Genomic DNA, 13291 nt, shown 5'->3' with positions numbered 1-13291 from the left:
TTGTCATTTGCATAGCTACACATTAAATGCAGATTTTAATCTCTTTTTATATTTGCCAGTACTCATAGGCCCCGTTTACACTGTCAGTTAAGTGTGACCCAATTCTGATTTTCTGCTCATATGTTACACAGATCGGATCTGTCCTATGACCGTGTAAACACGAAAAAAACGCAAGCATTCGGATATTCCGAGATCAGTTTCAGGCCTCCTTCATATGTGGGAATAAATTGGATATTAATTGGATATGTGAATATGCGACTATCAAGTAAACAGTTAGATCGGATTTATTGAGGCGTTCCGTTTTGTACATCATTAAACTTGCGACAATGTGATACTTCTCTGCAGTTTAATGATGTAGAAGGAAGAGCAAGTGTGGAGACGCCAACGCGGTAAACAACAACAACAACAACAGAGGAAACATGGAGGAAGAAAGTGGACAGTTGCCACAATTTGGTCCCACCAGACCTGAGATCTCTCTCGTGCCCACAAATTGGCAACAAATCAGAATTGGGCATCAAGACCTGACTCTGTAAGCGGGGCCATAGACACACCAACAATCTGAACCGATTCAGCTCTCGCCAAAATTATCAACACACCATCACGTCTTCAACACAAAAAGTAACCTACAGAACCATGCAGAGTGATCATAAAGAAAACACATCTACTCCAAACAAAAATACATGCATTTAGAAATACAACTCATGACGATCTTCACATAACACAAAATGACCCTGGGAGAGAAAACATCAAGCATGAAACTATAACTCTATGCAATGCTAAGCTTGCATGTAACATCACTGGTCATGCTAGTAAAGCGGATGCATGCATTGCCTATCAACGCCGTTTACTAAGTTGCTCAGTAGGTGGATGATTCACTGTTGCCCTGGTTGTGACTGTGTACTCTAAGGTATATTACCCACTTGTTACCATGGCGATGGTTAGCGGTGTGGTGCCTTCAGAGCAGCTTCCACCTCCTCTTCTGGTTGAAGTGTGTGCCACTGGGCCACTGGACGGCGGGGATTGGCAAGCATGTCTGACCAGTGGCGTAAACCGACACCGGTGGCTCCGTACCCAATAAAGGTTTTGCCAATAGGATCATTGCTGCCCAATTTGTCGTAATCATAGACGGTTATGAGGAGCTGGACTTTCTGCAATAGAATAGAGTTGGTTTGGACGTTAGAATATTAATTGCGTTTGGACATCAGTGATTTGAAGAGGCTGAAGATCACATCACCTGAATCTGTTCGAATGGGACCTCAAAGCTGAAGCTCTCGTTGAAGTATGGGTTCAGGGTGTTCTTTTTAACGGTCGTCTTCTTCTTTTTAAGACGCTTTCCGTTATGCTGCAACACAATCTTCACATACGGATCTGACGCAGGAAGCAAGATCATTATCAGTGTGGCTCAAATGAAACATCACAAGTGGAAAAAGCATTTTTACAAGAAAATTTAAAGCCAACATTTGATTGAAATTGGCTGTTTTTGTCACTTGGACATGCTGTTATAGGGTTGATCACCCCCAAAAGAATATTTTGTTATTAATTAATTACATTAATGCTTTTTTTAAACACCCCTAAGATATTTTAGATGAAATCCAAGAGCTCTCTGACCCTCCATAGGCACCAAGATTTTCAAAGTCCAGAAGAGGAACCAAAAACATTCCATGTGACTTCAGTTATTCAACTATAGTCATACGAGGGTTGTCACGATACTGGAATTCAATACCAATTGGTTCCAAAATTTTAAAACCATCCATTTCCTGCGAACATTTAAGCGCTGTGGAGCACGTTCTTAAACAGTGCTGATTTGCCATTGTGTTCACATGCTCAACAGAAATGACTGTGATTGGCTGGAAGGTCATCGGTTCACCGAACTCACCGCTGTTTACTGAGTGTAACCACAGATACAGGGACACTGGTGAGTTTTAAAGCCGCAATTTATCAGTGGATCGCTCGTATGTCCGCTTATAGACAAACCAGCTGATCGACATGATTTTGAAACGCTTCATCTTTACAACCGCAAGTCATACAAAGCTTCAAGAACACTTTTTGTGTGGCAAAAAACTGCTAAACAACTTTGTTCACATATAGCTTCCATGTCAGATTAGGACATTTTCTACAAACAATAGCTACGTTTCCATCCACCTTTTTTTATGAACATTTTGGACATGCGCATAAACGGTTGATAGAAACGCCAAGATGCGCATAAATTTTGAAAATGCGCATAAAAAACACATGTGCATAACTTTGTAGGATAAACTTTTATTCGAATGAAAAGATGCGCAAAAACTATGATGGAAACACTTTTACCGAACAAATTCCAGTATGTGCATTAAAAAAAGGTCATGTGATTTTGTTATAAGAGATCATGTGATGATAAAAATGTGTGTGAATGGATAAACCAGCAGGCTGAGCATATTGTAAACCATCTGAAATATGAAATGTTGTTTTGGCCATTCTAAACCCCTTAACCATTTAACTAATAGTGTTATTATATTATTAATTACCTCCAGAACTTTTTAAGAGCGTCTGTGCTCCGCATCTCACGCCTTCAAACAGCATAACGCGTTAATTGCGTGTTGGCACACTGTATTCTGAGCCGCAAGTCATTTATTAAACGAAGCAAAGATTGACTCGTTGGATGGAAACCGTGCTTTATTCGCGATATTCCAGTTTTGCGCATAAAGTTCATTTGCATTTTTGGATGGAAACATAGCTAATGTGACACTTGTGTGTTTTAATGCTGTACTGTCAGCCTGATCTCACAAGAAACCATAACTATTTTACATTTTGTTTGTTTAGTGGCTAATTCGTGTAACCCAACCCCACCCCTAAACCCAACCGTCATTGGAAGATAAGAAAATCGCACGAAAGTGTACAAATTAGACCGTACGAATTCATGCGAATTAGCTACTAAATCAAAAAGTCACGAATTGCCGTGGGATAGCGTTGGTACTGCATATAGAAACAGGCACCCTGACCTGATTCAGAAGAGAAAACATTGACGAAGAAATTCATAATTACTCCTTTTTCGGTGCACAAAAGTTGTCAGTGAACCACTAAATTTACATGAAATTCTTTGAAAAATGTTATTGGGTTATTTTACATTATTTTTCATTTTAATTTATTGTATTTTTTAATTTTATTTTTGTTACTAATTTTGTTTAATTTTTATTTATTTATTTAAAAAAAAAATCACCTGATAAACCCCCCACATCCATCTTCTTAAGATTTTTGGCTTCCATTATGTTGACAGTGAGTTTACCAGCAGTTGGCACATAGCGCAAAGAAATACAAACGTCTCCAAGTTTTTCCTGTTGAAGACAAAAAGGAATAAAATTGTAATCTAAAAAAGACTGGGATTTACAATCTCATAATCAGAAATCAAGCCAATTAAGCAAAATATTGAGAGGAAGTATATACTATAACATACCTCCTCCTTTTCTCCATTTTCGAGTTCCCTCCATTCATGCAGCGGCTGACCAAGATCCACGCAGTTCATGGGAATCTTTATCTGGCCAATCACATCATGTTTACCGAACCGATCGAAATCAAACACCTGAAGCACCAGAGTTTTACCACCCAACTCAGCATAGGGAATCTATAATGCGTAATGAGAGGCAGGAATAAAGAATATGTGTAGGAAACAAATATTTGAAGGTTTTTTGACTGTTTATATGACTTAAAACATACAGATATCTTTTCTAAACTGCTTACAAACAAATACAGCAACATCAAAAATCATTTCAAATGTATCCAGATGCAGCTAGTTAAAGGAATAAATCAACCAAAAATAAAGTTTTCCATCATATAGCCACATCTGGGGTGGAGCAGAAAACATAAATTGTTTACTCATTGAAAAATCTGATATATGGCAATATATGCTAAGTACATATATGGCTTACAAGTTCATGATTGGATTTCACATATATAAAATATGTAATATTATATATTTCAAGTTGCATATTTAAGATTTCAATTTCAGATGTTGAAATTGTATTTATATTACATATATTTCAAGCTATTAAAATAAATGGCAATTCAAATTTTATATATTTTTATATATTTTTCCAACCATATTTGAATATATTTTATTTTGCTAAATATTTAGTTTGAATTTATTAGCTATAATTTCAGATTTCTATATGGTTATGTAGCTTTATTTTAAATAATGTTGGCCAATGATAACATGTCTCAAAATATTTATCTTCAAAATATATATCTTCAAAATAATATATCTTCAAAATATTTCCTATTGAAAGTAGGTCCCAATATGTTTTGTAACAACACTTAAAATATCCTAACTACTGAGAATAAAGAGATATTATTTCATTTTTAAGTGAATTATTCCTTCAAAACATATATAATCTGATACCTGGATAGATGTCAATCAAACAATGAATGACAAAACCAGTGTAGGGAAGCAGGGATTTCTGGGAACTTAAGAAGCCACACAAGGAGACAAAAGCCTGACAACAAACCTGAGAGAGAGACAGAGAGAAAGAGAGAAATGGACAGACAAACTACAGGTGGAACTAAACAGATGCCAGAACACACAGAAAGACAAAACTACACAATTAAAATGTTACAACACAGCAGGCACACAATGTCATAAGACGTTGTTTTGACAATGTAGGTTATTTTGACGTCCAATAACGACGTCAAATGACATTGTTATTTGGTTGTTTTTAGGTTGCATTGGTAAGTGACCAAAATCCAACTTCGACGTTATATTGACATCAAATACTGACACTTATTCGTCAGGTATGGCAACCAAAATCCAACATCTGGTAGACGTCATAGTGATAACGTCCACACAACGTCAAGCTGTAGCATCATTAGATGTTAAAAGTTGGTTGTTTTAAGGTTGCGTTGGAAATTGACCAAAATGTAACATCTGTCCAATGTTGGACACTGACATTGGTCTGACGTTAAGTTCTGACATCAACACAATTTTCATTTTCACCCAAAAGTGCAACATCCCACGATGTTGTGGTACAACATCCATCTGACATCATGTTGACGTCATGTGCCTGCTGGGAAACCGTAATGGACAACCACATGTTCACGGTAACACATATGTATATATTTCATTGTGAACATAAATCTGGCCATGTGCTACATGAAGTTTAATATTAAACTAATTTCTAGTGAAGCACATGCTCACGATTGACCCAGCTGGTCTACATTACCTAATCCCCATCCTCCAATCAAAGGATCCCAAATCACTATATATATCCTCAATTCCTTTCTACAAAGATCTTCGTCTGGAAAAAAAACCCCTCCTCCCCTTCCTCCACCTTTATCCAGAATGGCCGGCACGGTGACCCTGTGACTAGCACTGTTGCCTCACAGCAAGAATACCAATGGTGCCATGCCCTCGCTGGGCCATCTGGTATTTCAGTGCGGAGTTTGCATGTTCTCCCCGTATCCGCGTGGGTTTCCCCCTGGTTCCCTGATTTCCTCCTACCATCCAAATTTGCTCTATATTATAGACAAAATAAGCCTAGATCTCTTACTCTCAGGAAGTTCACCTTAACCTCAACAGCGGGGGAGTTTTGAGATCGACCTGAGCTTAATCTCCCCTCGCCCTGCAAAAGGGAGGGAGCCCTGGGCCTGAGGATCCCTTGAGCTCAGGGCTCTCCCCCAGGACAGCATGCCAAACAAGCTATGTATGAATCCTGAGCTAAGTGTTAATTCTTGAAATAAACCTTGAACATAAAGGTCTCGTTGAACACCGGGCAGAGGTTTTTGCGTTGGACTTTGGTTTCAAACTTCTTCTTCTTGTCTGGAAGCAGGTAAACTTTTACATATGGATCAGAAGTGCCACCGATATCCATTGCAGCAAGATCCTGAGCTTGAAGAATCCCAACTATCAGCTGTTAACCAAAAAAAGGGGAAAAAATATTTAAAAAAGAGAAATTTGCATTAAAAAGAAACCAAAAATATTCCAGAACTGCACCTGAGCATCAGTAAAGTTATAATCCAAAGAGAATTCCAGTTTTCCCAGATTTTCATGCTCCTCCTTTTGCTCATCTCCCTCCTTTTTTTCACCTTCTTCCTGCAAAGGACAATCATGTTTTATACAGGCTGTCTTTGCTTTCAATATCTCTAACAAAAGATACTTTCTTGCTTTTTTAAGCATCTTAAATCGAAATAAAGTTGTTTTTTTTTGTCCAGTAAAATGAATATTTGTAACAAATTCATTAAACAATACATAAATAGAGGTTATGTTTCCACCTTTTGCTCTCCTTGACCTTCTCCTTCAGTCCCTTCTATTTTTTTCCGTGCTGCTCTCTTCCTCTCTCGAGCTTTCTTGGATTTCTTTTTTTTGCCAAAGCATTTCTTGAACATGCAATATGTAAAACAAGCCACAAGGGCGAGAACCACCACCACGATGGCACCTACAGCCCACATCGGCACTAGAGAGAGCAGAGAGCTGGTCAGTCTCCATGGAAACAGGTACAGGACATCACAAAGGACAATACTCGCTTTTGTCTCGTCACATCAACTCAGTGTGCTGCAATTTTTTTCATACAACCATTGTCTATAAAGGTATGTAATTTGACCACTCATCAAAAGCAGTATATGTGTGTTTCATATTTTAATGACATTAAGAGCAGCGAGTTGACGAACTGAACAGAAATATCTATAAATAATAATGAATTAATTGTCTGGTTTATGTTTACTCTTTCCATTGTGCTGTTTTTGCACACAAATTTAGAGGAACATGATTTAGGTCAACATGAATTAAATAGACTCCATTAAACTGACTTTAAAGAGCTGGTATAACTTTAATGAATAAAGTTGAAACATGGTCAACTTCAGGGTTCTGCCTATAGGAATGTCTGTTTTAACGATCTAAGCACAAAGTCTAAAGCGAATGGCTAAAAATAATCAAGGGCGTGTCCGAACCTACTTTTGCTATTTTAAGGATGGCAAATATTGTCTGTGCACCAGGCGCATGGTCTAACAGGGGTGTGCTTATTCTCTTAATGAGTTTTTTGGGTGTGTTTTCGGAATAAAGCTGCGGTCACACATGGCTTTTCCTCCCATAGACTTCCATTCATACGCACGCGAATGCGTCAGACCGGAAATGCAAGGTCATGCGTCAAGTTTCGCATGTTGCTGCGGTGCAAAGTTCAAGCTTGGTGAACTCTGACCTGCGAAATCGCATCACTTGGCTGCATGAGACCAATTGAGGATCAAAACAGGACCTCTCTAGACAGAAATTTAAAACATGGAGCAATCGCTCGCTTTTTTTAATGTCTAATCATCTTGTTTAATCCCGCCCCTTTTAGCAGCGCTGTACGACAGAATTTCGCACACACAAAGCCCAGTGTGACCGCAGCTTTACATGCATTAAACCAATCAAAGTCCCATCCCTAAGAGGCTGTTGCATCGCGCCATGCCGCATTCACTATTTACATGGTGTACTTTGTAAATGGAAAAACTGAACGCTTCATTATAGTAAAGACTATATACAGAATGAGCCGCTTCTATTCTGCCTCTTCCTTTTGACCGTGGATTCAGGAATAGTCATATATAGATATATTAGTGACTTCTAATATATTGGAATTTCATTTGGTAAGGACAAATATATGTTTTCAAAACTATTTCTAAATTCAGTTCTGATTTCCAGCATAAATAAATGAACAATAACAAAGAAGTATGGTCAAAAAAACCAATCCAAACACCCTTCCCTATTCCTATGTGGAGATACATATAGCTCTAAAACAGGGATGGGTAAACTCGATCCTGGAGGGCCGGTGTCCCTGCATAGTTTTGCTCCAACCCTAATCAAACACACCTGCTTGTAGCTTTCTAGTGATCTTGAAGACACTAATTAGGGTGTTCAGGTGTGTTTGATTAGTGTTGGAGCAAAACTCTGCAGGGACACCGGCCCTCCAGGATCGAGTTTGCCCATGCCTGCTCTAAAACCATTAGGTGGACAAAAAATAAATAAATAAATAAATAAATAAATAAATAAATAAATAAATATATTTACTATTACCACAAACAACATTAAAGAAATGTAAATTGTCTTGAATTAACTGACTACAACAGAGCTGGAGTTTACCAAAGCCCCCTAAAGTCTGATTGATACTTTTGCGTCAAGCACACGCATATGGTCCGGCACAGCCTTCGCACGGTTGCATAGATGCTGACGCTGATGCTGACACACACAAAAAATGTAGCACAAGCTCTGTGATTGGTTGGCTTGGTAGCGCTGATGATGCTGAGAGCCGCATGCCCGATAGAGCGAGTGTTTACAAGTGGAGAATCTAGCGAAGGAGCTCCAGATGGAAACTGTTGTTTTGTGTTTACTTTATGATTAAAGTCTTTGCATGTCCGCTGGTTCCCGTCTCTGAATAAGCAAGTTTGAGATACTTGTACATAGGGTATAAGTAGAGCTAGTGTTTCTACCCATACTGATAAACTTCCGGTGAACGGTTAATGTGATTTTTTCCATTTTATACGGTTCCTTTTACAGCATCGATGTGGTAATGTAATTAAAATAAAATCAGTTAAACAGACTTTGGCATTCACTTAGTTGCTCAAGCGTAAAACAAGACAAAAAGCCGGTTATACGCACACAGAGCTCCATTGAATATACTGGGGTAAAATAAATGTTCATATTTTAAAGACATGGTGGGAAAATGTAATTAACTGCAGTGCTTCTTGAACAATTTGAGACCCCCTTTATATCAAATATCACTCAGCCAGTGAAGATCGCTGATTTTTAAAGAAAACAGACCTTAAAAGCTGATTTTGTAATGGCATACAGTTCACGGGAAGCTTAAAACCCAGGTTACTGACAAATTAAAAGTCCTTCCACATATACACTATTATGGTAGTGTTCAGAAAAAACAAAACACCCGTGAAGAAACTCGACACAGAGAAACATAAAATACCTACTGCCAGCTAGCGTTTCGGTAGTGTTATTGCAGAGCACCACAAACAGCGCACAGAAGTATAAATGCAGGGTTACGTGCAAGGCAGGCACAGTGGGTCATGCTGATCATGCGACGCAGAAGTATAAACCAGCCTTGAGGTGAAAAAGGCATAGGAGGAGGTTGCATTTTTTATATTTATGAAGACAATCATTTAGTTTTTGCATTTTAAAAAATGTTTTTAGATTTAAATATATTTGTGTACTGCTGTACATCCCTGTGTGTGCGTTAAGCAATCTGTAGATGTGTTTTGAACCAATTTAACTGCATAATACTAAGGCGCTTTTTAAAATAATAAATAAAAACCCTGAACCATTGACTTGTATTTGGTCAATGGCGCAATGGACCAATAGTTTCTGGATGCAGCCGTTATGATGCAAGCTGAGATTGACACAATGCAATCAAATAAGCTAGTGACGTTACTGTGAGGGGTGGGGTTAAGTGAGCCTATTTAAAAGCATTGCATGCAGCTCAGATTGCAACTGCACCAGACCCCTCTCTTATGGGTGCAAATGCATTTGGAACTTAAACTTTTAGGTCTGTACCAAGTCAGGTTTTTTTTTCACTTCATAATTTGATATTATACAATCTATTTTAAATGACCAACTACCCAATGTAGAACTTTTGTGTGGATCATAATTAAAGTGCAGATGCTGCCCTTCATTTGAAATCACTGCAGATTAAACCCGTGATAAAGCAAATAAACATGCTCACTTAACCATTTTGTTATTTTTCCAGTAAAAAATGTAAACAAAACAGAAATTGGTGCTATGCTATGTTATATGCTAGTAAAAAAATCTGAATCAGCCATGGAAAAACATAACGGGGCATCACTAGTCAACTTATTTTAAAACTTACATCAACATGTTGTTACTTGCTGTTGATCATTCTCTTTTCACAGTGCATGAATGTAGTTTGAATTACTTTAGCCTAATCTAATTAGTCGCACTTCACGTCTTGCAAATGCAGAGCTATCACATGCAATGTTGGGTTAGATTACTCAGAAATGAACATTCTGAATCAAGTGCTTAGTAAGCTTGCTAGAAAATTCACCAGTAGCCACACATATGGTCAATTACATGCAGGTGTTTTGAAGAAGGGATGGAGTTGAACTTTGCAGGATGGAATATTACTAGGAGCAGCATTGCTCAAGATCGCCCCCTAAAGCCCTCAACAGGCCACTTTGGCTGAGCAGACTTTTACCCAGAACAAATAAAGCAGCATTACTTGATGCAAGTGTGGGCTGCACGAAGGTTTAGAGTGCCATATTGGACTGGGTATTTCAGATACCATTGGCAGCAAATCAGTAGCTATCCATTTTTATATAACTTGAGCATTTACAAGTTCAGACTACTTCATATAGTTAACATTATCCACATTATTTTTCTTGTAAATTGAATTTGTCTAGCTGCTGGTGCTTCTGCTTTGTGTTATTTCTACCTGTATAAAAATATTGAACTGCTTGATAGTACAAAGTGCCATTATACCATATCATTTTTTTTAAATATAGGTTATTAATTCAAAGGGTTTTACTAATTTTACAGCAGCTAATACACATCTCACAACCAAAACTGCTTGAATGAGACTTTATGTTAATTAAAGTGTAAGTATACTTACATGGAAGATGTTCCAGCTCATTCATGAACTTGCTCTTCATGTTGTCATAGTCATGATGAGTCGGAGGAGCAGGATGTGGCCTGTGTTCTGGTTTAGAATGTGGTTCAGGTTCAGGTTCTGGTTCTGGTTCTGCTGGTTCAGCAGTCCGCCGAACACGAAAACCCATTTTCTCAAACCTAAATGTCACAAAATAACATTTGATAAAAGAGGAAAATAAATCTGTTTAAAGTTGGTGACTTTAATTTAGTTTTTTTTTTGTATTTTACCTATACTTCGAGTTTTTTCTTTTTCTGTTTTTATATTTAAAAATCCTTTCAATTCAGATTTTTTTTTCCCAAAGAAAGGGTAATAATAGTGCAAGGCAAATATTAATTGCAATTAATTGCATCCAAAATATAAGTTAAATTTGACCTAATTTAAGTGTGTGTACTGTGCATATTTATTTTTTATATAATTACACACATGCATGCAAATATCTGAGAAAATGTTTTGTTTTTAATATATTTACATATATAAGACAGTGCTTAGCATAATTGAGTACACCCCATTTTGAAAATGAATATTTTTATCCATTTCTCAGTGAATATAGGCAGTGTATTTTGGCGCATTTAAACAAAACAGATTTATTAAATAGATATATTTATTAAAATAATATTTTAGTTACCATATTGTCACCTTGGAATTATAAGGTTCAATCTGCGCTCTGAATGATTTTGAGATCTTGAGCTTCAAAGTTTTTGCATTCCATATAGCAAACAGTATGTGTGTAACATTTGTTTTTTTAAATAAAAAGTCTTAAAATGTAAACAACTTATATAAAAAAAAACATCTCATAATGTAAATAAGTTGTCATTTAATAAGAATATTTCAATAACTCAATTTTGAAAAAAATGTCAGATAGAAACATATGATTCTAAGGTGACGATATTTAGAAATTGAAAGTTAATACCAATTAAATTCAAGCTAAATATTGTAAAAAAAAATTTACAACCTACAAAATTTCAACTAAAACTTTCTCTTTTTTTATTTAGATTTTTGCTCTTTTTTAAATTTGTATTTATTATTTTTCAATAACATATAAATTTGGCTGTACTAGTTTTTGGACCGTTATCAGAAGTTATTTTGTTAGATAAGCTCCAGATTTGTCTTCAGTACTGACTAATCTAATGTATTTTAACTAATATAATATTGTAAAGCTTCCTATTAAAAAATATGAATTTAAAAGAGAGATTTGTGAGGGGTGTACTTATATATGCTGCACTGTTTCTATAATATGATAACACATATATAAATAAACATCTCTGCCCAGAAGTTAACATCTAAAGCAACCATGAACTAAACTATCCTAAAAATCATCTTCATTCCTAGCGAATATGACTGTGATGACTTTTTTCTTCATATTGCCAATGAGAAACTGAGTTTCCTTGGAAACATGACAGCACAAGAGTCAGTGCTAAAACCAGCTCAAACGATCAGTCTTAAACAGTTACTGTATGCCTAATTTTGTGTTGTACACTGAATATACAGTCACAGGTTATCACAGATTCAAAGCATGTTTCACAAACCCACAAAAATTATATATGCATAAATGATAAATATCAGAAGACAAACATGGCTGATTCTAATCCATGATGTATTTACCCTCCGCTACCATACATCCACCCCCATCCTTACTGGTCTCTCTCTCTCTCTCTCTCTCTCTCTCTCTCTCTCTCTCTCTCTCCTATGTGTAACGAGATTATAGGGGAAACCAACCAAAGCCTGGAAAACTCAGATAAACAAGCCACCTCTTAGAGAATTGTAGCTACAGGATTCATTCATTAAAATTGTATTAAGTTTCCCCCCTCTCAAAATAATAATTGAGAGACTACCATAAAAAATACATAATTATGCAATGCATTCCTACTTATGATTTTCAGTTATATTGACTATTTTTATATGTTATAATTATAATATTTTTATATATTATTAACCTAATACATTTAAGCTACTGTTGCTGCTCATTTTAATCAAATGTTTGTTTGGCAGATTGGGCAATTTCTTTTTTTTAATTTCTTTTTTTATTCTTTTTATTTTTATTATGAGCCAGTGGGCTGACTTCTTCGATCACGATTCATTTTGTTTGTATTAAAATGCCTTTACCTGCTATTAATGAATATCACTACAGATCTGTGGTCCTTTTAAGATTATATCTGACACTTCATTTTACAAAAATATGTAACTCATTTATGTAAATAGAAAAACATTTCATATTTCTTTTCTTTCATTCCATTGTAATATAATACGGTCTTTTTTGCCGCATTTCTCATTGTAGCACCAATGCCATATCACTACTAAGAGTTATTATATTAATTTGATATTAATTATAATTGTGTGAAAAGTGTGGACGCGCGTCTCTACACGCGCTGCAGCATTCGCAGGAACGCGCTCCTCGTTCGCGCCGATGTGCAGCAACAGGTTACGATGGTAGCACACAAATGTGCAGTCAGTAACAATTACAGTCTTGCTTTTACACATTTCTCAAAACTGAAGTAATTTGTTCGGATAATGAGCCAACGTGTTTGTCCTGTCAGGTATGCTAAAATGAAATTCAACAATGGCTGTGTATAGAAAAAAAAAGAGCGCGCATCCTACCTGATGAAGGAATTCCTCTGGATATCGTTGATGGGAAATATCTTCATATATTACCATTAAAACAATCCGAGGTTTGTTTTCCCAGCAGT

At 36.5% G+C, this 13291-nt stretch overlaps 1 protein-coding gene across 1 annotated transcript; it reads right to left on the bottom strand.

Moving 5' to 3' along the window:
• Positions 1–258: 258 nt before the first annotated feature.
• Positions 259–13291, bottom strand: syt5b (synaptotagmin Vb). The gene is made up of 9 exons (XM_056450671.1): positions 13203–13291; positions 10569–10744; positions 6238–6419; positions 5960–6058; positions 5709–5876; positions 3431–3598; positions 3197–3311; positions 1235–1368; positions 259–1148 (listed from the first exon to the last, which is right to left on the bottom strand). The coding sequence occupies exons 1-9, from the start codon at positions 13247–13249 to the stop codon at positions 939–941; spliced, it is 1299 nt and encodes a 432-aa protein (XP_056306646.1). The 5' UTR covers positions 13250–13291; the 3' UTR covers positions 259–938.

The sequence above is a fragment of the Danio aesculapii genome, chromosome 24, assembly GCF_903798145.1.
Source record: "Danio aesculapii chromosome 24, fDanAes4.1, whole genome shotgun sequence".
Taxonomy (NCBI): domain Eukaryota; kingdom Metazoa; phylum Chordata; class Actinopteri; order Cypriniformes; family Danionidae; genus Danio; species Danio aesculapii.
Note: the sequence above shows the minus strand (reverse complement) of the source record. Positions and strands in the feature narration are given on the sequence as shown.